At 53.5% G+C, this 23,737-nt stretch overlaps 1 protein-coding gene across 6 annotated transcripts in view; it reads left to right on the forward strand.

The window, feature by feature from the left end:
• The window catches only part of RGS3 (regulator of G protein signaling 3), a 117,011-nt gene that overhangs the window by 9,207 nt on the left and 84,067 nt on the right, over positions 1-23,737 (forward strand). For 3 of the 6 annotated variants that reach the window (XM_045840571.1, XM_045840567.1, XM_045840568.1), the window contains exons 2-8: positions 4,784-4,834; positions 7,345-7,403; positions 8,642-8,736; positions 9,740-9,808; positions 17,286-17,346; positions 18,687-18,777; positions 19,414-19,469. In XM_045840571.1, the coding sequence (XP_045696527.1) occupies positions 4,784-4,834; positions 7,345-7,403; positions 8,642-8,736; positions 9,740-9,808; positions 17,286-17,346; positions 18,687-18,777; positions 19,414-19,469 (482 nt within the window). Of the gene's footprint in view, positions 1-4,783; positions 4,835-7,344; positions 7,404-8,641; positions 8,737-9,739; positions 9,809-17,285; positions 17,347-18,686; positions 18,778-19,413; positions 19,470-21,972; positions 22,178-23,737 lie in introns of those variants that run through there. The other 3 variants (XM_045840576.1, XM_045840569.1, XM_045840570.1) reach the window with 3 other exon arrangements.

The following is a 23,737-nucleotide window of genomic DNA, read 5'->3' on the forward strand; positions in this document are numbered from 1 at the left end:
ATGACTTTATATATGGGATTAAAAATTAAAATCTAAGGAAAATTGTGAAAGGCAGAGTAATGTGAATTTTTATAATTATAGTATTGTACACAAATCTATATAAAAGAAAACTTTGGCTCTGGCTGATGTGGCTCAGTGCATTGAGTGCCAGCCTGCAAACCAAAAGGTCGCCAGTTCTATTCCCAGGCAGGGCACATGCCTGGGTTGTTGGCCAGGTCCCCAGTTCAGGGCATGTGAGAGGCAGCTGATCGGATGGACGTATCTCTCACACATTGATGTTTCTTTCCTTCTGTTTCTCCCTTCCTTCCCTTCTCTCTAAAAAGAAATAAGTAAAATCTTTAAAAAAACCCCCACTGTTCTTTAAAAAGAAAAAGGAAGAACACCTTTTGTTCTACAGGTGAAGCATTTTCATGAATGTGCTGGGCCATCCTTGGGTGAATACAGAACAATTTCAGATTTTGCAGTTGTAGTGGTAACAAATAGTATGGTTTGAATCTATCAAAATTCTTTATTATTTTATTGTTGCTTAAAAATTTTTTATTTCCAACCCCATTGCAGATGTTCCCATTTTTCTCTCTTTGTCCCCTCCTTCCAGCCCCCACTCCCTCTTCCCTCTGGCCGTCACCACACTGTTGTCCGTTGTCATGGGTTATACATCAAAATTCTTCATTATTAAGAAAACCCAAAACAGGAAGTCTTCTAAAACTGTCTTTTCTTAACAAATTCTAAAATTGAAAAATTGCCTCAGAATTGAGATCAGCATGACATTGCCCAACCGTGGAGGCAACGTGGGTTTACATTAGTTATCTGTTGCTTCCTAACAAATCATCCCACTGTCTACTGGCTTTAAAAACCCCATACATTTATTATCTCACTGTTTCTGTGATTCAGGAATTTGGGGACCGCTTAGCTGGGTGGATTTTGCTCAGGATCGCTCATGGGGGTTGCGGTCAAGATGCTAGCTGGCCTGGGCTGGTCGGAGCAATCTGTCCCCGAAAGGAGCAACAGCTGGGGAAGCCACAGTACTATCAGGTCTCGAAGGAAGCAGAGAGTCAGATGCAAGTGGTTGAACTGACCCATCGTGATTTCTAGCCCACCACAGCAGCCACCTGCTCGCTTTGGCTCTACAGGCCCCTTTCTGCCGGCGGGCACCATCAAAAGCCAGGGCTGCTCCTCTAGTGGAACTCAAGATTCCCGCTCTTCAAAACAACAGACACTTGAAATTCTCCAGGGATACGTCCCAGAAGCCACGTGGCTCCCAGTGCCCCACACCGCCGCAGCCGACCTACTGACCTACCGTCTCTCCTTCAGAGGGCAGGATGTGCAGTCGATAAATATACACGCATGGCCCTTTCTGAGCCTTCCTTCATCAGGCTGCTGTTGGGTTGGCCAGGCCCACGGAGAGAGGGGTGCCTGGCAGCTGGCTAGGCTCCCTCCCTCCTTCCTGCAAACACAGCTCCAGGTGGAGACTTGTCTCCACAAATGCAGGGAGGGAAGGGCTGGCCAGTTCCACATGGACCCAGCCTCCTTTGTACATTCATCCTGAAATTATCCCCCCAAATTATCCCCCTTCCTGTGGCTTTCAACACAGGACAGTTTTTTAAAAAATATTTTATTTATTTTTAGAGACAGGAAGGGAGGGAGAAAGAGAGGGAAACATCAATGTGTGGTTGCCTCTCGAGCACCCCTTACTGGGAACCTGGCCCACAACCCAGGCATGTGCTCTAAACTGGGAATCCAACCTGCGACCCTTTGGTTTGCAGGCCTGAGCTCAGTCCACTGAGCCACACCAGCCAGGGCACTACATGACAATTCTTAAATGGGAATTGTGTTTGGGGTGAATAGGGTTTTGAGATGACTTTATGCTAGCCAGACAAGTCCCTCTGCACACCCTGGGGTGGCAGGGCCTCTCTCTAGGACCTGTTCTAGAGTGTGCCTCTTCCTGACTGTGTCCTGAGAGTCAAAATTCATCTTCTTCAGGTCTTCTACTGTGAGGGCCGTCTGCAGCATTGAATTTCCTTTGCCGGCTTCTGTACCCTCCTTCCCTCAGTGTTCAGTGAGTCTGGACTCCCCAGGTGCTGTGCCCAGCAGAATTTGGGTTCATTGCCTTCTCAGCACCTTTTGAAGCTCACTCTCATCCAGTATTTTTCCTGCTATCTGGGGCCCTGCCTGTTCTTCCTCCGCCTCTGCACCACCGCAGGGCTCTGGTCCATTCCTACAGCCTCTCTGGGTTCCCGTCACTGCCACCCTTGGCAGATGGAGTTAGTGCCCAATTGCAGTGCTGTGAGAATTGGGGGTGTGCTCTTCCCAGGGCCCCTGAGCATGCTGATGAGGATGACTTCTGGCCTTTTAGCCTGAACATTCCTGGGCACGCTCATAGGCCACACCCTTGGCCTGGCAAGAAAGCGGAGGTGTTGCCAGCACTAGAAATTTGGAGGGCTTGTGAGGGGCTTAATTAGCTGGTGCCTAGATCAGCTGAAGGCCCCTTCTAGTGACTTATTTTTCTAGACTTGGGGACATTTCTTGGAGCCTGCCCTCTCTTTGGCTTTCTCTTGCTGTCTCGAGCAAAGCTGTGGCACGTGGTCCCATGCCCAATGGCTCTCTCTGCCCCTGAACCACAGGGTCGCATTGGCAGGTGCAGTGGTGCCATTAGATGGCTGTGAGTATCCTGGAAGAAGGGCTGGTGCCCAAGAAACGGTGCTGGAGCTGCGGCAGAATTCTAGTCCAAGTTCTGGCTCTGCCTACTCTGGTCACTCTGGGCCCAAGGCCAGTCACCTCCCGTCACTGGTCATGACTGTTCAGCTACCAAATGAGGAGGATGGGCAAGATGACCTCAGGGGCCTCAGACATTTGATGGAATGGGTGAGGGGGGAGGCAGAGAGGACAGGCATGGCTGAAGGGAAGGTCATATTCTCCATCTCGCCCTGATCTACGAGCCCTAGGATGGGCCGGGGCAGGGTGTGTCCTGTGTTGGGGCTGTCCTGCACTGTGGCCTGCACTGAGCCTGGGCTTCTGGGTTTGGTTTCTCTGCTGTGACGGGGTGTAGGGCTCCCTGGCTGTCCCTGAAGAGACCTGCTTGGCAGGGCCTGGAGGGGAGCTGTGCGGGCAGAGGCAGACTCACCTGAGTTTTGAGTCGGCCTTCACCCCAGGCCCACCCTCCTGTTCGGTTCCACCCGTGGCCCTGCCTGTGCCCCTGTCCATCCCCTGCGTTGTGAGCTCCCAGGAGCAGGCACCGGGCTGTTCAGATCTGCCCTTCCTCGCTCAGGGCTTGGTGCAGGTGCTGGCACATTTTTGTCGTATGGAATTAGTGACCCGTTGTGCTGGAAGATTTCAGAAAAAAAAAAAAACGTTTTGTGTTATAAACATAGAAGCTTTTGGGTAGCTGAGATCCAACCAGTGAATGCTCGGCCTTGTTTGTTTCCAGCCTCCCTCTCCTGCCCCACACAGGATCAGGCACAGTTTTTATAGGAGGTTTCTTTGTGTTAGGCAGTCCCAAAGTGGTGATTGCCCAGTCCTTGAGCTAATAATACCATGGATTCTCCTGGCGCCTTTCATCCAAGGACCTCCTCACCCTCCAGTGTTATCTGATCCCTGCACAGCTCAGAGAGTGTGACAACCCCTGTAATTAGCTCCTTGTCGCAGCCGTGGACATTGTGGCTCTGAAAGAGGAGATCAGTTGGCACTGGAACTAGATAGAACAGGCCTCATGGGCTTCTGAGATCAGCGTCCTGGGTAAGAGAGCAGCAGGGATTTCTGATCGGTGGAGATAGGAACCAGGGTTTGTCGGAGTCTGGATTGGCAGGGCTCGTAGCTTAAATACTCCGAAGAGCGAGGAGCGAGTGGTTGCTAGCTCACAGAGGTTGGTGGACTGCTGCAGGGGTGGAAGACATGGAGCTTCCCTCCTTTCTCTTCTCCAAACCCTGCCTGGCCTTCCTCCAGCCAGCCTCAAAGCACAAGCCCCAGTCACCACCCCAGTTCCACGGGACATGCCCAGAGATGAACAGCGGAGTGATGAGGGGTGTCTCACTGTGCCATGAGGAACGGTGGAAGGATTTTAAACTTTGGTCTAAAGGAGGGATCCCACACTGCAGAGCGAGGTCCAGTCAATGAACGTTACTGAGAGGCCACTCTTGGCTCAATAAAGATGGAGCATTGAACAATCAGAGCTATCTCAAAAGGGAAAGGGCTCTCATTTCAGGACGTGAGCTTCTCATCACTGGAGGTGATCAAGCAGAAGCAGATGATTGCTAGACAGGGTTGTCATGGGTGGAGCAGATGCAAGGGTTTTCCAGTTGATGCCTAGGGCTGCTGCAGGCTGGGAGGTCCTGCCAGCGCTCTTTGCCTCCCCAGTGCGTATCCACTGGGTGGATTGAGTTCCGCAAGTTCTTGAGGTTCCAGGAAGAGTCTTTTTCACTGAGAGAAGATTTTCAACATGCTATTGAGGAAGAGGAGTGTGGTCCTCTCCTCTGTCCATGCTGGAGGGCCGCTGGGTGTCTGTGAGGATGACCTGATGTTTTGTTTTGGGCTACCTTGTAAAGTAATGAGCTTCCCATCCCCAGAGGGGTATAAGTCTAAGCCAGAGCACCACTGCCGGAGTATTGCGGAAGGGACCCCTGACTCGGTGAGGAGGCTGTACTAGGCGGCTTCTGAGCTCCCTTCCTACCCAGAGAACGTGTGAATCTTTGAAGAGCTTCATATGAACGAAAGAGCATGCCCATCACCGTGACTCCACTTTTCCCCCAACAAGGAGATGAGAGTTATTTTTCTGTTGTTATTTCCTTAGGTCAGCTGAAACTGTCGATTGATGCCCAGGACCGGATTCTACTGCTCCACAGTGAGTATGGCTGCATGCCAGGCCCACGAGGGAAGGGGTGGGCCCCTCGGCCTCCTGCCTGGAGGTGGTGTTACCCTGGGCCAAGGCTTCTTTTCTCATCTTTGTACAGTGTCCTTCCATGCGTCCATTGAAAAAAAGTAGGCATTCACTTGGCACTCTTTCTAGAGACCCTCCCCTGATCCTACCCTTGATGTGATGGAGTCCACACAGGGGGCTTTTCTCCCGGAAGTGCTCCCTGGTCCTCCCTCTCTGCTGCTTTACTGCTGAGCGACTTTCAGCAAGCTCAGTTTTCTCGTATGTCAGGTGGTGGTAATAGCAGTCCCCATCTTATTGGCTGTGATGAGGATTAAAGGAGTTAGGATTAATACAACACCTGGGGCAGTACCTACCATGCAAGCTTTGTTTCAGTGTTTGTTAAATAAGGTAGGAAACCGTGCATTCCAAAAATAACAATTGAGCATTTGCTGTGGGCTAGGGGGCGGGGACACCAAAGGGAAGCGCCTCTCCCTATCTAGGCGGTACTGATAGGATGCCAGGGAAGACCTGGCAAAGGGGGTGATGCCCACACTTTATGCTGAAGGAGGAGCAGGCCCGAGCCAGGCAGACGGGAGCAGGAAGGCCAGGCATTCCATGCAGGAGGAGGGGTGGCAAGTACAAAGGGGCCACAGAGAACATGATTCATCTGAAGAACTGTTTAACGTGACTGGGGCACGTGGGCTGAGGTAGAGGAGTGCGCCAGGGCCAGGTGATGACGGTCCTCTGTGCCACCCAAAGGACTGTACACTTTACCTGTCCGTTTACCCACTGGTTCGTCCTTCCATCCAGCGCACAAGTGAGTTATCAAGATGCTGGTACGGTCCCCTCTGCCTGGGCTCTTCTGTTTGGCCCAGCAGGCCCTGCCTGTCTCTCCAGCTTCCCTGACTCTTGCTGCTAGAGGCACCATCCACCTCCTGTTCTGTTCAGTGACATGCAACCCTCTCGAACGCATCATGCTTGCCAATGCTTCTGTGCCTTTGCACCTTCTGTTCCTGCTGCCTGGAACAGCCTAGCCTGCCTCCTTTTTGAACTCCTTTTGAAAAACAACTCATTCTTTGATTTTGCAAGACCTATGCCTGCCTTCATCATCATTAAGACTCAGGAAGAAGGCTCATTTACCCTCATGTTTTCCCTCCCAGGAATCACCCCCAACCAGTCTGCCTGGGCTGACATTGTTGCTTCCTCCTCTGTCCTCATCACAGCCCTGACAACACTGTGTCACCTTGATCTGTCCGGCATGGGAGTGCATCCCCTGAGAGCCAGGGAGAGCCAGGGCTCATCTGGCCTGGATCCTGCCCTTAGGGACCACACCCTCCAGGGGACAGTCACTAGGATACCAGGCAGCATAGACTAGCAGGCGCCTGGGGTCTTGGCCTTGGGGAGACCCAAGGTGAAGTTCCCAAGGACCAGCAGAGCGGGGTTCTTTGCCCGCCAGAGCCTGACTCCAGCTGTGCAAACAGTTTTTGCAAAAGGCGTGTTGGCCTCCACCACTCCATTTGTCCTGCACAGTTTGCTTTGGCTTCTCCCCAGTCTCAGGCCTTCATCCCGTCCAGCCTGCCCACCCCCCTCCTCCTTTGGCTTCCCAGGCCTCATGCCCCAGACTACGGGACTTTCATCTGAGCCAAGCCCCAGGGCTTCATCAAAGCTGAACACAGAGGAAAATGGAAAATAGAAAAGAGGCTCAGCTTCTGTCCCATCTGCCGATTTCTGCAGACCTCAGGCAAATGGGCCGCACCTGCTTTCGTGAGCAGGCCTGAGCCCCCACCTACCCCTTGCCTGCCTTCCTTAGTCTTTTCTTTAACACACATGTGTTGAGTAGTTTCCTATTTGCTGGGCATTCTATTGACCACGTTGGATACACGATCTCATTTAATCAGCACAGCTGCGCTGTGAAGCAGATATTACTATCACAAACCCATTTAAAAAATGGCAAGTTCATTCCTAGAGAGGAGAGACTTCTTGTTCTGGCTCACGTGGCTAGCACGTGGTTGGGCTGGGATCCACGCTCCGGCCCTCTGCCTCGGGAGCCACATTTTACCTGGTGTGCTGTACTCTCTGTCGGCCACAGCACACGCCGCTGTGCGGGGCAAGCTCTCCAGCCCAGCCCCCCGTTTCCAGCAGATGGTCTTGCGTGGCGGAGGGAACACCGGCCTGCGGAGCCGAGAGACGTGGACCTGTCATCCCACTGCTCTGGGACTTCGGACAAGTTTCTTACTGTCTCTGGGCCTCCCTCATAGCCTCGTCTTCCACATAAGTGAGGGTTGGACTCAATAAATTGTACGTTCTGTTCCAGCTGCAAGAATTGGGACTGAGTGCATCCCCTAGCGCCTCAGTGAGGTGCTGCCTGAATGTGCGAGAGGGCGGGAGGGGACTGGACCGGAGAGGGACTAGTTTCCAATGGTGGTCGTGCGGGTTAAGGGCCCAGTAACAATCTTTCCCACTCACTGACCCCGACACTTTAATTCCCTGTTTAGTCATGGAAGGCAAAGGCCTGATGAGCAAAAAGCTTGGCACCTGTGATCCCTACGTGAAGGTATGTAATGGAGGTGGGGGTGGGTAGGGGTGGAGGTGGGGGTGGGTAGGGGTGGAGGTGGGGGGTGGGTAGGGGGTGGAGGTGGGGGTGGGTAGGGGTGGAGGTGGGGGGGGTGGGTAGGGGTGGAGGTGGGGGGTGGGTAGGGGGTGGAGGTGGGGGGGTGGGTAGGGGTGGAGGTGGGGGTGGGTAGGGGTGGAGGTGGGGGGAGGTGAGAGGCACCTTACTGGACTGAGTCCCAAGGTCCCAGTACCTCTGTGGGCCTGGGGCCACTTGAGGTAACAGTGACCTCCTCATCGTTTGGTCAGTAGGCCTTTATTTTGCCCAGGGGGTGAGGCCCTGAGCTAGGATAGACCCCTTCCCTCAGCCTGGCTTGGTCCCTAGGGCTTCCCACAAGAGTGGGAATCTTCCAGGTGATCATGGCCATCTGCATAGGTGAGCACTGTGAGCATGTGGATGGTAGGAATCCACGGATGACCCCAGGCCCTCTCATGAAAAGCAACATCTTCACCCCTCTCCTCCCTGAGACGAGAGGCAGCGTGGCCAGGTTTGAGTGACAGAGTGGAGGGAGTGTCTCTGAGGGCTGGTGGCTCCGTCTGAGTGGGGCCCTCGCAGGGAAGACAGAGGCCCCATGGGGTGGGGGAGCTGCTCCTAGCCAGAGCCAAAGGCCAGGCGCCTCCCATAGTTTGGCAGCCTTGATGCCAGGGGCAGGGATGGATGTACTTCTCTGCACCCTTCTGGAAGCCCCCAGGCCGGTCAGAGGTCCCTGTGCACAAGGACTTGGTCTGGAGCGGGGTGGGAGCCTGAGGCAGGGGATGAAGCACGAGGGTGAGAGCATGGGATGGGGGCCGTGGCAGAGTAACCTGGAACCTCTTGTGGAGGGAGCACTCACAGCTGCTGGGAACTCAGAAGAGAGGAGGCTTGTGCTTTGGGGGTGATCCCTCTGCTTGGAGGAGGACCAGAGATGGTCAAGTTGGGCCCCATCTCTGGCTGGGGCCATGGCTGCCTTTCTGGTACCTCCCACTGCGAGGCCCTGTGCTGGTGTCTGATTCCCACGCCTGCGGCCCAGGCTCCTCATTCTTCCCAGCATCTGACTGAGGACTCCGCCCTGTCCTCTGCAGAGGCTGGTGTGGAGGACACGGGGGAAGCTTTCGACTGGAGATGTGCAGAGTCAGCCTCTGGGCCTAGGTGGCTCCATAGCCACAGGTAATCATCTAACGCTTACCTTTCTCCAACTCAAGATTTCTTTGATCCCCGAAGATCACCGACGATGCCATCAGAAGACCCAGACCGTTCCAGGCTGCAGGGACCCAGTCTTCCAAGAGCACTTTTTCTTGTAAGAGTCTGGCAGCCGGGCCCTCGCCAGGAGAAGGAAGGGAGTGTTTATCTGGAAAAGCTCTGCTTGCCAAATCTAGAACTAGATCTCAGCAGAAAAACAGTGACTTCTAAAGGATGTCTTTGTTTTCTCATTCACTGTGTCCTTGCATCCCTGGCACCTGGCCCGGCCGTGAGGTCCACGGTGATAAGGTCTCCCTTGGCTGGTTCTCACACCTCCAATGCCCAGCCCGAGGCTGGCAGCCCCTGAGCGGCGGGCAGTTTCCCACTGTGCCTCGGGCCCAGCTTTCTTCTTTAGCAGAAGGAATTTTCCAAGTTAGGGACATTTTGCCTCCCTCCCTCCATTTAAAACTCGCCAACCTCTCTGAGCCCTGGCTTCCTTATTTGTAAAATGGGGCTAATAATGGTTCCAATCTGAGAGAGCCGAGGTGTAAACGAGACAGTAATACTGAGTGTGTTGTTGTTGTTGCTGTTGTTATTATTACTATTTCTTTCCTCCATCCCTGACCCACTCTGGGGCCAGTGGGAAGGGAATGGACATTTTAAATTTCCCTATCAGTGCAAATTAATAACATTTTGTTATTTTTCAAACCTCACTGGGTCATTTTGCTTCTTGTAGAAAAATAAAAATTACAGAGAAGCAAAAAGGAGAAAAGAGAAAATTCCCCCAGCCCTACTACTCACTGATATGTCTTGGTTTATTTCTTTTCAGATCTTTGAATCTGTGTGGGTGTGTATGTCTGTGTGTGTGTGTGTGTTTATAAAAATGGAATTGTTCTGTAATATTGTGTGGTAACCTCCCTTTTGTCCTTAACAACATAATATAAACTCTCCTATGCATGTTAATCCTCACCTCCCATACTATCTGTGCTTCAGCTTCTTTAACCAGCTCCATGTGGTTGGGTGTGTAGGTCATGTCCAGATTTCCCAGTTATGTCCGACTCCACGGGTCTGGCCTGGGGCTCAGCCCTGTGCGCACTCTGACTGTCTGGTCTGCTTTACAGTCCTGTCCAAGAGGAAGATGACCAGAAGCGCCTCCTGCTCACTGTGTGGAACCGGGCAGGTGACTCCAGGTGAGGGGAACTGTTGGGGCTGGAGGACAGATCCTGCTCTGGACCTGGGGGTGGCAGCCAGGTGGCTGGGGGACAGCAGGGGCTCAGTCAGCGGGTGAATGAGCAGCAGTGAGTGGCGAAGCTCTCATGTTATGAAAGAGCGTCTCTGTGCTCTTGGAATCAGCAAAATGCTGTGTTGGCCACCAGGGATGCCAGCCAGCCTGCATTCTGCCCTCAAGGGACCTGCTTTCTGGAAGGGACACCAGGCACCGGGTGGAGACAAATTGCAATAATGGCACCACAGGCTCAGTCCACAGGAGTTGAAGCTCTGTGAAAAATGGGCCCGTTTCTCTCTTAGTCACTACCGTACCAATGGCCGGCACACAGAAGTTCAGTGAATATTGGCTCAGTGACTAAAAGAATGAAATGAGTAATAGAACAGTAAATGTGGGAAGAGGGAGAGTTCATTGTGGGCCGAGGTGATCAAGGAAGGCTTCATGCAGAAAGGGGGGTTTTGAACTTGGTGCAGAGGTCCTGAATAAGACAAGGAGCGGAGGTTGGAAAGGGTAGTCCAGGCGGGGCACAGCATGAGCAAAGGCAAGGAGGCAGGATGGTGCGTGGTGGGCTCGGGCTGCCGTGAGGAGGTCAGTGTAGGAGGTGCAGAGGTTGTGTGTAGGGGACTCCAGAAGGCTGATCTTGCAGGCAGCTCAGGACACAGGAGGCCAGCTGGGGTCCCTAGTAATAGCGTTCAGTGTAGAGCAGGTGGGGGTGTGGAGCCGCTGCGAGGAAAGGGCTGGGAGCACGTGCCTGGTGGCCATGGCCGACTGTGAGCAGCAGGAGCTCGTTTACCTGGTGCCTCCTGAGGACTCTGGGAGGCTCTCTGGCTAGTAACATGTCAACAATTGGAGAAGCAAATGGTGAGCAAAAATGGGCCCAGGTGAGTGAAAATCGGCTCAACTCCCCTGCTTAGACCCAGAAGATGTTTTTAGGTTGAATGCTTTTTAGTACGCTAAATTTTTTTAGCTAGTATGCTTTTTAAAGTTGAGCCTTATTTAACTTTCATAATGAAAGATTTGTCTTTTAATAGAGTATCTACTTTTTATCATGGAATGGCGTGTATGGTACTGTAGGCCTCAGTCACTGAGGTGTCATTTCCTTGGCACCAGTGTGCAACACTGTAGTAGGTGCTGGGGACACATGGGGCCAATCAGACACCTCCATCCTGCTCTCCGGAGGATCACTGATGGAGTGAGCCGGGAGTGTGGGCCAGGAGGGCGACATCACCTGGATAATGGGAGCAACCATTTGCTGGGTGTGGAGCACAAGCCGGGGTTAACAGTGCATCCTCTCATTTAATTCTGAAAACAACTCTAAAAGGAGTGTGTTTTTGTGTTAAGTTTTCAGAAGAGGAGACTGGAGCTAAGAAGGAAGTAACTTGCCCAAGGTCATACAGCTGCTGAACTGTAGAGTCAGGGTGAGAACCCAGGCAGTTAGACCCCGTATGTGTCCCAACACTCAAGTCCAAGGACAGAAGGAAGAACCAGAGGGGAGGGGGCAGGGCAGGGCAGGAGAGTGGAGGGATCTGCAAGCTCACTGGTGAGTCAAGCACAAAGCAGGACCTGGCTAGAGATCAGATGAAGAAGTTGGCCCAATCCCAGTCTGATGATGATGATGATGATGATGATGATGATGATGATGCAGGTTTTCTCCTACGGGCCAGTGCTTCAATTCTGGATATGCACCCAGATTGCCTGGGATGCCTGTGAGGAACACAGATTCTCAGGTGCCGTAGCTGAACCTTCGTGGGCAGGGCCTAGGAATCTGCATGTACACGAGTTCTCAGGGTGAACCTCGCGCAGCCAGCTCGGTGTTTGGGAATCCGGCGATGGGGATATCCTGGAGGGTGTTGAGCAAGGGAGTGACGAATGTGTCACTCTGGTAGGTCTTGGGAAGGTTGGGGAGGAACTAGCTGATTCTCAGGGAGACCTGTAAGAGACATGATTTGGGGAAAGAGACCCAGGGCACAGGAGATAAAGCAATAGTACTTTGTGGTGTTTTGAGTGTGAGGACAGTGGGAGAAGTCAAGGGTGACTCCTGGGCATCGGGCGGTGTCCCCAGCAAAGCCAGAGTGTCCTGCAGGAGAAGGGAACCAGCCCTGGACAGGGTGAGATGGAGGTGCCTGGACAGCAGCCGGGGCAGAGCCCCGAGGGGGCTGCCTTTGCTGACCCGGAGCTCAGAGGACAGAAGTCTGTGCCCATGGAGGGGGTGAGAGAGCCGTGACCACCAACGTGGCAGGCAAGATTCTGAGCAGGTGAGGTTGCCCAGGAGGAAGGTGAGGGCCAAGGACCAGGGAAAGGGTCTTGAAGGGAAAGCCCTGAAGGAGCTGAGGGAGGGTGTCAGAGAAACATCTGGCCCGCCCCCTGGGTGGAGGCAAGGAGTGGAGCAGGTGCTGGAGGCAGACACCAAACTGGGAGCTGTGGCTCCCCCTACTGTGACCCCCCTCCCCACTGGGGAGACCAGAGCAAGCCCAGAGAGCCGCTGGAAAAGGCAGCGACGCAGTTCAGTTTTTGGAAAGGACAGTGCAGCCCTGAGTGAGTCAGCACCCCGAAGCAGCGTGACAGAGGCAGTGAGTGTCTCCACTTGTTGCCTATTTTGGGAAAGTGAGATTCCTTATTAACAAAACATAGGCGAACTTGTGGTCACAGTCCCAACCCAAAGCTCGAGGGATGGAGCAGGCTCAGGCAGGCCTCCTTGCAGAACCGAGGGCCCCACCGAGCAAAGCTGCCAGCAGCACGGGATGGCTCAGCCGGTGGGAGGCGCAGCACTGATCCATCATCCGACTCGGGAGCCTCTGAGCTGGAGGAGGCGGACGAGCGGGTGCAGGAAACTCCTGCCCTGCCCCCTGCTCTCAAATCGGATTGTGCTTCTTTGAAGGATGGACATTTAATTTATCAACATGAAAGACAATTACTGGAGGAAGGAAACAAACATTTATTGAACTCTTCTCTGTGCCAAGCACTTTGCATGCTCTACCTCATCTAGCTCTCATAACAGCCCTGAGAGGTAGGGGTTGTCATTGTCCCTTCCTCGGAGAGGAGGAAGGTGAAGGCTCAGGAACTGGCCTGAGGATATTTAACAGCTGATATGTATTAAGCACCTTGTAATGTCCGCTGATGGTGGACATTCAGCATATTCCATGCATTATCTAATTTAGTCCTCATAACACCTTACAAGGTAGGTATTATTGTTGCTCTCGTACAGGTGAGGAAACCGAGGCATGGGCAGGTTAAGTAGTTTGCCCAAGACAGCACAGCGAGGGTGTGGTGCAAACAGGGAGCAAATCCAGGTGTTCTGGCACCGAACTCATGCGCTGGTCGCCACGCTACAGTACGCATGATGGCCTCACACCGGTGAAAAATGGCTCCCAAGCCATACTTTTCCTGGGTCGGAACATGTGCTCCCTAGGCCTCAGACCACTTCTCATGAGATGGGTAATGTGGTTTTATATGCCATCCAGCTGGACATGTGACAGGTACATTTTGCAGCTGATAGGATATCAAAGGGAAGCACCTGCTTCACAAATTCTCATGACCCTCCCAGTGATGGCTGTGACCTGTTTAGGGAAACAAGACGACCTGCGAAGAAACTCCGGGGAAAGGCCGGCTGCACCAGCTCCTCACGGGGGTCACGCGGGAGCTGAGGAGAACTGGGCTCACAGTGGACTTGGGCCTTGCTCAGACTTGCCGTGAGCTCACAGCAAGTCCCCTCCCCGCTCTGGGCCTCGGTTTCCTCATCTGTAAAATGCACCGACCTCTAACACCTTAGAGGTGTTAGCTTTCCACTTTCAGGTTCTGTGAGTTTCTAAGAAATTATAGGCACTTTCAAACATGTGGAAGGGTGGAAAATATTGTATAATAAACCCTCATCTTCACAGTGTGGCTTTGTCAACTATCAATATATGGCCAGTGCTGTTTCGTGTACGTCCCCACCCACCCTCCCCTCTTCCAGTGGATAATGTTAAAGCAAATCCCGGATACCCTGTCATCTCATCTCTATATATCTATAAAAGATGGCTTTGAAAAACCAAAATGACATTATCATGTTTAAAAATTAACAGTAATTCTCAAATGTCATTGACTGAGGAACTGAGCTGTTTCAAAGTTGCGTTTGATGACACGGCCAAGCCAAACCGAAGCACGTGGCCGTAGCATCCTCAGAACTCCTGGCCAGAGGACAAGCTGAGGATTTTAATGTTATGCACCAAGCCAAACAACAGCAATGCACATCAGCTCGAAGAACATACTCTTTATGCTGGTAGTACCTGAACTCACAGAGAGTCTGTTGGCTCTGTCCCGCCTGGTCCCGGGCCCTCTGAGTGTACTCTGTCCTTTAACCTCCTTTCCTAAACGGGACCTTGGTGCCAGGCACAGTGCTGCAACTTTAGAAAGCTTGTAACCAGAGATGGTGACTGAGCCTAAGGAAAGAAAAAAAAATGAAGGGAAAAATGTGTTCCATTTAACCCATCAAATTAAAAATAAATTGAGACTAAATGGAGTACCCCTGCAACAGTAATAGTTTAAGGTGGCTGAGAGAGAGAGAATTAAAGTGTATTCCCTCAGAAGAATGCCTTCTGTTTCGCAGTGTGTCTCCTACCTTATCATTCTCGAAAGTTAACTGAGCCAAGTGCTGTTCCCCGTGAGTGTTTCATGAAGCCTTACCTCTGAGCCTTTGTATGGACTATTCCCTCTGCCTGAGATGCGCTTCCTCTCATTCTCTCTGGTGTAACTCTTTAGGTCTTCTTCGAGCATCTCAGCTCCAAACCACTGCTCGCCTCCTCGAGCTTTCACCATTTGTTGCCTGCAGTGCTCATCTGTCAATCTCGCCCCGTCTAGTGACATCCCCTGTATTGCTATTTAAACTCCTGCGTGTTTGTCTTGTTTCCTTAATGCGGCGGCTCCTTGCCCAGTGCCTGCCAACCGTAGGCATGATGGATTCATCCATTTGTCAAGCCGTCACTGAACGCACCGAACCCTGAGCTCAGGGTAACCAAGGCCTTCAGGAGTAACCAAGGCTTGGTCCCTGGGCCTTGTGTCTAGCAAAACTTCAGGCCGTCTCCAGACTGCGTGCTAATTCCTGATTTTATAAGCTGACCGGTATATTGCTGTACGCTCAGGTTGCACATAAAAGAAGTCTTTTTTTCCTGCAAAGATTTTTCAAAAGCAGGCTTCAGAAGTGCCCAGTTGAAGAACACTTAGAGAAAGGGTCCTGCTTATGGACATTAATTGTAACAATGTACTCTGCCTACATTATTATAAAATCACTGGAGGCCCCTTAGCAGGAAGCAAAGCTCACAGGAGTCTGTTCACCATTTAGTGTTCTCTAAGCACTGGGGAATGAAAATGGAACTTACCAAAGAGCAGGGAGAGACGGCCTTTATTGCAGCTAAAACACTGGACCTGGAGACTCAGAAAGTTACAGCCATACCCAGTGCAGAGAAAAGTGTATATAGCAAGGCAGCGTGGGCACCAGATACCAGCTGGCTTGCTCTTGCATGTGTTGACAAACAAGATTAAATCAGTGATGAGGACTTTGGCAAAGCCTTGATGAGGGCTCTTCTGGAATGACAGCTCAGATCAGTGTCTGCCTGAATGATGGTCCCTGCAGCTGCCTCTCCCTGTTAGTGCTGACTCGGCCACTTGCCAGGAGGGAGGAGCGTTTGTTTTTGGTAGCGGATTGGGGAGGGGGATATGGAAGGGTCACTTTACTGGGGTGATCATGTGGTCCTCTTCGGGTGGATTATTAATATGGCCTTGTATGGTGGGCAGGGGGAGCAGGTAGAACCCTGGCTGTGAGAAATGGGGGCAGGGAGCAAGAGCAGGGAGCAAGAGCAGGGAGAGTAGCTGGTGGGACCCGGCCAGGGACAGAACATGCATTTGGAAGGCAGACTCACTGGTGTGAGGATCAGGCCTCAGCATTCTGCGTCACTGCCCCTCACTTGGCTTGGTTATCCTCAAGAAGCCAGCTTTGTTTTGCTTTGTTGGGTGGTGAGCTGCCACCTTTTCTGGAGAATCCAAGCAATATGTATTTATGGAGGCCTTCTAGACCCCGGGTCCTTTACTGGGGCAGGCACCCACAGGCGCTTTCTCCAGACTCGCGTCCCTGGAGCCTGCCGGGTCTGGGGCTCTGGGAGCAGGCTCTGAAGCATAGGACTTGCACAGGCTCTTCAGGGGGTTCTGTGGTGCACCCCTGGCTGCAGCCACCAGCCTCGTGCAGCCCCCCTCACACCAGGTTCCAGAAAGGCCCATCTCCAGGGAGCTCACTGCCCATCCAGGAGCTCATTCCAGCTTTGGCTCTGCCCTTGTGCCTTCCGCAGAACACGCTAGATGTATGTGGGTCTTTCAGACATTGGAGTCAACCATCGGGGTTACGCTCCGGTCTAAATACCCATGTTGCTTTTTGATTAATACTAAAGCAGCCTCCGAGGGGGTCTGAGTTGAGGATGTGCTAGGAGAGAGGAGAAGAGAAGAATGAAAAACTCTAGTGTTAGGATAGAGAACGATGCGGTAGAACAGTGCTTTCCAATACATTTATACTCCTTTTTTTCTAATTACAGAAGTACTGTTTGTCCCTGTGAGAATGTGAAAACACTGAAAACCCAAAGAAAATGAAACCCCCTCAGTCCCGCCTACCAGATACAGCCATCGTGAATATTTTTGTGGGCATCTTTCTCATAAACTACAGACTTGTAAATTCCCTTTTCTCTCATAGTAGCAAGATTATTTTTTGCATTTCATTTGTATTAATCTATGCCATCACTACTGAAAGCTGCCAAATATATCAATCAGTCCCTGACTGTTGGGACTCAGTGGTGGACAGTCTTTAAGAAACTTTGAATTACTCTCAGCCAAGAACGACCTGATTGAACTCGGGCTGTCACCACAGTGACATCCCTTGAGGCCTGACTCAGGTTCATGGTTACTTGTCCAGCTGGCCACCAGGTCAGGTTGGTCTCGGTGACTTTTTGTTGGTTTGGATCTTGATCTGAAACTGTCCAAGGAATGCCCGGGTCCTGTCTGGACCTGAGACAGAGCTTCCTGAGCTTGAGGTCCCATAACTTTTGTCTTCTGTTGAGCATCGTCAGCTAATGTGGGAGCTGAGATTCCCTGTGGGGACCAGCTCTTTGGATCTACTGGCAGCAGAACAGTTAAAGCCTGTGAGGGGGCTCTGAGCTTCTGTGGTCGATGGAAGGAGTGCTGTTCCATGACCTGGGACACCTGGGTTTCCCATGGGACCCTGCTACTGATTAGCCCAGTGACCTTGGGAAGGGGACCAACTCTGAGCCTCGGTTTTTTCATCTGTGAAATGGAGAAATAACTTTTCTCCAGAATGAGATGATGTAAACTGCAGAGCATTTGGCAAGCCTGGGTTACCTTTGATAAGCGACTTCCCGATACAGCCCAGCAAAAAAGTGCTGACTCGAGCCTCTGTTTTCCCCCAGACAGACTGGACTCATCGGCTGTATGAGCTTTGGGGTGAAGTCTCTCCTGACTCCGGACAAGGTGAGTCCCAGGGAAGCTTCTAGCAGGGTTGTCCCACCTGGGCCAGTGTTGGTTTTTCTGGAAACCCTTGGGCGGGCTTCTGTTTTTGAGATGGTGCCCCACTGAGACGGGTGCCCTGTGGACTGAAGGACAATACTGTATTTGTCCTCTATGGGACCAAGGGCTTGGGTCCCTTCTTGCTTTGCTTGCATTAGAGAGCAGTTGTTAGGAGGCTCTGGGTCTGGTGTCTGCCCCTGAGGACACTGGCAGCTCCCTCGGAGCTCAGAGCACTCCCGGCACCTCCCTGGAGGAGGAGCACCACGTGCTGCTTTTGGCCTGCTTCAGGGGTCATCTTTCTTTTTTTAAAGGTTTTATTTATTTATTTTTAGAGAGAGGGGAAGGGAGAGAGAAAGAGAGGGAGAGAAACATCAATGTGTGGTTGCCTCTCACACTCCCTCACTGGGGATCTGGTCTGCAACCCAGGCATGGGAATCGAACCGGCGACCCTTTGGTTTCCAGGCTGGTGGTGAGCTCCAGGGGTCATCTTGCTGTCTTCTACCAGGTCCTGTGTTCTGGGCCTAGCAGGTGCCCAGGAGTGGAATGAGCATCCTCTATGAAGCTGTCCTTCTGGCTGGGGGAGGGGATGCTCTGGGGTCTAGTGACACCTCCCCAGTAGCCAGTCCCTTAGCCATCTCTACTCTGCCGTGCACCCCTAACCTGGAGGCTTTCGACCAGGGGAGGGACATACTCCTTTTGTACATCCCTGGAAATGTCCTGGTGGCCTGCCACGTGAAGTTGCCAGGTGTCACCGAGCTTTGTGTCCTGGAAGTGAAGTCTAGGGTTGGTGGCTGAGGACCCTTTATCCTATATGTGGGTCTCAAATGTCTTCACTGCAACCTGGACTTCATTCGCTGTTGGGAGAAGATGTTCCACCTTGGAGACTTCTCAGGAGCCTCAGGATGCCTTCTTTCTGCCGTCTCCCTCACTCCGTCCTTCCCTCCCCTCTGTTCTGTCCACATTTATTGGGCTCCACTGTATACCAGGCACACTGGTTGACACATCAAGGAGCTTGTGCACAGCCTAGTGGGGAGGCAGGTGTGCAAGTAAACTGTTCTCCAGGGACAAGAGGCTGTGGGAATTCCGCAGACGGGAGGACCAGCCCTGTGCATAGCATCAGGGCAGGCTTCCTGCAGGTGCAGCACGGCAGGTCCTTTGGGAGCAGGGAGGCTGGAGTGTCCATCTCTGCGGAGATGCCGCTCCTGGGGGAGGATTGCCAGTAGCTGCTTTATGAGGGGGATTGGTGGCCACCTGACCTGTGCCCTCTGACACCCCCAAGCATGTCATGTCTTCCCCTGTGGCAGGAGATCAGCGGCTGGTACTACCTTCTGGGGGAGGACCTGGGCCGGACCAAGCACCTGAAGGTGGCCAGGCGGCGACTGAGGCCCCTCAGAGGTATGTGCACACCTCCTTCAGCTTCTGCCCAGATGTGCCCCCTGACCGTGGCTTCCCCCCCTTCTTCCCTTCCTGAATAGTAGCTCCAGCGCCTGTGTTCTGTGGCAGCTGTCACCCCAGCTATGATCAGACCATGGGTCCAGGGGCTTCTCACGAGTACCTGCTAGAATGCAGGGGGCAGGAGCCTCTTGCTCATGTACCTTTATTTGTCTGGTTGGACTTGGGGAGGGCTATAGGCCTGACCCCACGTGGTTCAGCCCCATCCTTAGGTCATGGAGGGATGGCTTCAGGAGCTTCCTACATGCCCTTTCCCGGGGTCAGTGGTCTCAGAATCCCCCCGGCTGCCCTGCTAACCCAGGGCAACCCATCTCTGTGGACAGGGCACATGGGCCTGGCCGTGAGTCCTGAGGTTCAAGACTCGGATTTTGCGTTTCCGCTGTTCTGTCCTTCCCATACAAAGTCCTGGCTCCTGAGCCCCTGCCTGACCCGGGCCCGGGTCACCCCACGTCCTGGAGGCCAGGAGTGACCTGCGCAGCCACACCAGCCTGGCACCCTGGCCTGGTACCCTAGGTGGTCTGTGGAACTAACCCTTATATGCCAGCAGGAATGTTCTGATGCTGTTCTGTTGCCTTCCAGACCCACTGCTGAGAATGCCAGGAGGCGGGGACGCTGAGGACGGGGAGAAACTTAAGGTAGGTGGGGGCAGGCTTGGGCAGGACTCATGGGACGTGAGCGCGGCTCCAGGCTCTCACCCGCTCCTGCTCAGTCCCTAAACGTGGCAGCATTCGGTGTCTGAGGCTCAGGTTCACTTGGGGTTTAGAAACAACTCAGCAAGCTGTTCCATGTTAGGGGATTCTTTCTTAAGCTTTTCTCTGGTTACTCACGCTCGGGGCAGGAGCAGGGAGTCAGGCCCTGGCCCCGGAAGTGGAGGAGTCTGGGGCTTCTTGACTTTCCCTCTCTCGGAGCCGACTCCTTCTTTCCTGCAGGTCCCCTCAGACCCCTCGCTTTCTCCGGCACTGAGGCCGGATTGTCCTCTCCGGTTGGGCCCGCTCAGCGTCAGGGAGCAGCTGAGAGTCTCACCCCGAGACCGATGGTTCTCGCTCCATCAGGACTTGGATTTAGGGAGGAATCTTCACATAGGGACTGGAGAATTCCCCAACATTCATTCTCTTTGCAGGACATGGCAGCCGATCCATAGTGCTCTCCAGCAGCTAAGACAGGGAGAAGCTAACTCCCAGGACCGAGTAGCCCCCTTGTGCCAGGGGCGGTTGTTACCGAATTTAATCTTCACTGCCTGCTCTGAGTGCTTGTTAATTCCTGGCTCACGGGGGTGGTGGTGTAAGGTTCAGCGATGTTAGTTCCCTCTCCATGGCCACACAGCCAGCATATGTGAAGGCAGGATGTGGGGCAAGATCTGAACATTTTTTAAAAAATCCTCATCCAAGGATATGTTTATTGATTTTAGAGAGAGGAAGGGAGAGAGAAACATTGATGTGAGAGAGAAACATCAGTCGGTTGCCTCCCATATGCACCCCGACTGGTAACTGAACCTGCAACTTAGGAATCTGCCCTGGCTGGGAATTGCGTCTGCAGCCCTCTGGTGCCGGGGCGTCGGGACAGCGCTCCAGCTGCGCCGCCCAGCCAGGGCAAGCCTGGCCGCCTCCTGCATGCACGGCGTCGCACACCTCCTGCATGAGGCTTCTTTGGGAAGATAAGACGGTGGTTATTTTATACATTAATATTTTATATATACTTACATTATAATCTATAAAACACTTTCCCTTTCATTTACTCGGTTCATTCACTTATTAATTCGGTATTGAACGTCCGCATGGGCCAGGCCTGTGCTGGATGCCGGGATGTAGCCGTGAACGGGTCAAAGGTCCTGCCCTCTAGAATGTCCCTGCATACAGTCTAGAGCGACGCTGTCTGACATGGTAGCCACTGGCCACCTGTGGCTATTGAACACTTGAAGTGTGTCTAGTATGACCAAGGTCCCGATGTTTATTTAATTTTAATTAATTGACGTTTACCTTGCATGTGTTGTCTGGTTGCTGCAGTACTGGATAGCACAGTATTAGAGTAACTTGAAAGTTACTGTTTCCTGTGGCTTTGCTAGGAGTTTAAAACCATCTTCTAGCCTCAGTGGAGGAGCTGTGATGACCTTTCTCGCTCCCTTTGTACTTGCTGAGCACAGAGGACAGTGAGCAGGAAGCCTCACCGGTGACTGGTGAGAACTGCAGGGGTATCAGCCCTGCAGGTTTCCAGGTGGCTTAGGAAAGTCCTGCGTCGTATGCACATGGGCCCCAAGCCCAGGGGGCGTTGTTCGGAGGCACGAGTGATGCTCCCGGGCCCGCACGCTCAGAGCTGTCTGCAGCACTCAGCCCAGTGGGCGTGCCGGTTGGAGGCTTTGTTGGAGCCGGGGCAGAGCCCCCAGAAATCACCTGTTCAACTCGCTCATCATGCCGATGGGGAGATGGAGGCCCAGAAACCTGGTGACCTACCCACTGTCCCCACAAAGCTGGGCTGGATGAAGGGACACTGTGGCATCAAGGATAAGGGCGTGTGGGTGGGTGGGCGGTTTCCCACAGGCCCTCAGGTGGGTGTAAGGGGGGCTGGGCTCACCAGGTACTGCTCTACAAGACAGGGAACAAGAACAGGGTTCTGATCCCAGCTCCATCCCACCTGGCTGTGTGACCTGGACCACTCTAGGCCCCGGCTTCTTCTTGGGTAAAGTGAGGAGGCTGGATCGCCTGGTGAGGAAACTGGCTTTTGAGTAGCTGCTGAGTGGCAGGCAGGTCCCCAGACTCCCAATGTTTCACGTTCCCTGTTGTGAGGCGGCGTCTGAGGGTGCAGCCGTCCAAGGCGTGCTGCGACTCTTGGCTGGGTTGATCCCCTGGATCTGCTGCAGCGAGCCTGGGATTTGCAGGGGGAGGCACCGTTGTTATAGAGTGGGCCGTGCTTTCTGCCTGGGTTCTCCTGCGGCCAGGGGTGTTTGTGAGAACACTGCAATCACAAAGTGGCCCATGGCGGAGAATGCAGCCAGAACAAAGGCGCCCTCTTCCCGCTGGGCCCGGGGAATGCTAACGAGTTGACAGGAATTTTAATATAAAACTCTCCCTCTTCCTTGTCATTCTGAGGTTTCAGGAAGCCTTCGGGCTTATCGTGCAGAGGCACACAGCACAGACAGGGCTTGGGGAGGTGAGAGGTGATTTCCTGCCATTCTTCTGCGGGGCGGGCTTCCCAGGGCGGTCATGCCAGGCTGACGGGGCGCAGTGTGGGCTCCCACTGCTGGGGGGGAGAGCTGGGTTTTCATGGGGCAGCCGCCGAGGCAGGACCTGCAGCCATGAACCGCTTCCATGGGCTCTGCAAGGTGTGCTCGGAGCGCCGCTACCGCCAGGTGGGTGCTTGGCCCTTCGGGAGGCTGCCTGGGGTGTCGTGTCCTTGGGGGGGTCAGGATTGGGGGCTTGCCCTAGCAGGACTTCTCTCCCCACAAGGCCTTCCTTGTCCCCTCCTGCGCTCCACAGGTTCATTCTCATTCAGGGGGAGGACAGAGGCAGGGGCTGGAACCGCTGCCCCGCTCCAGGGCCAGATGAGGCCCCGCTCCGCGTGGTCCTAACCACTGGCCGGGTGGTGTCCCTCGTGGGATTATTTATCGATTTTCTGTTATTTTTATGTTGTGGGAGCGTGGGTTAAAAAAGCATCCCAAGCCCGAGAATAGAAATGGTGAGGTTGCTGAGCAGCTGGGTTTTGTGTTTTTTTTTTTGCTAACTTTGTATCTTTGCTAACTTTCCCTGCTTCCCATGGCCCAGCAGTGCCTGTTCTGCATTGTGTGTGTGTGGTTGTGTGAGTGTTTCTGCCTGTGTCGGTGTGTGCTTGCAGGTGAGACAGGATGTTTTCTGTGTATATGTACGCACGTATAGTTTTCCATGAACGTGGTCACCCATGGATATGCACACCGGCTTTTCCTCCCCAGGGACACCTTGAGGCAGACCCAGAGTCCTCTGGCCCTGGAGCCCAATCTCACTGGAGGGTCTGGCCTCTCGGCCCCCAGTCTCAGGATGTAGGGCGGAGTGGGGGTGACGATCCCACTGAGCCTCTTCTGGAACTTGGTTGGATGTTTTTTCTTGTAAAAAGCCACGAGGTCAGTGAGGATGAAGGCAAGGGCTGCCCAGATTTGGGGGCTGTCTCAGCTGGAAAGGAGCTAAGGGATGGTTCTGGTTGAATACATATAGAAAAGTCCCACTGTGTGTTTTAGTGACCAGGCTGGAGGGTGGTTCTTGGCTCCTTCGGACAGGCAGCCTTGGGTCTGAAGGACATGCCAGGAGGGGCCTCCTGCACGGTGGCCTCCCAGCCAGGGGACCCACATGTTCTCCCTTCAGTCCTCCCGCCTTGCACAGCCCAGCCCTGCATGACCCCACCCTGCCCTCCCGTCCTCCTGGAGCCAGGCAGAGCAGCGCCAGCCACACGAGCATCTGGGTGGCGGCGTGGTGAGGCTGAGTGGGCCCTGGACGGGAGGTCAAGGAGTCCGAGGTCACTTGGGACTATGGGCCAGCAGACTGGGGCCCATTGCAGTCAGAATGGTGCCAGCATGAGTGTGGGCTGGGCCTGGGGCTCTGGAGCTCAAGTTCAAGACAACACTAGTAACCCGTGCCGTGTTGAGAGCATCAGCTTTTTGCCAGACCTGGGCTCAAATCCAGCCCTGCCCTTCTTCAGCTCTGGCTCTGGAGCGCGTCGCTCTTCCCCCCTGAGCCCCAGTCTCCCTGCCACTGGAAAGGGATGATGACGATGTCCAGGGGTGATGCTGGGAGAAGAAGTGGGATGCTGTGTGCGCAGTGCCTGGCATAGCAGCTGGTATGCACCTACAGGAGGCGTGCGATAAATAGCGGCCACTGGAGATGGAAGTCTAGACACAGAAGAGACCAGAAACCAGGCAGGAGAGCAGAAGGGAGGTGTTGGC

This window comes from Phyllostomus hastatus, unplaced genomic scaffold, assembly GCF_019186645.2.
Source record: "Phyllostomus hastatus isolate PE091 unplaced genomic scaffold, TTU_PhHast_1.1 phas_contig_34, whole genome shotgun sequence".
NCBI classification, from domain to species: domain Eukaryota; kingdom Metazoa; phylum Chordata; class Mammalia; order Chiroptera; family Phyllostomidae; genus Phyllostomus; species Phyllostomus hastatus.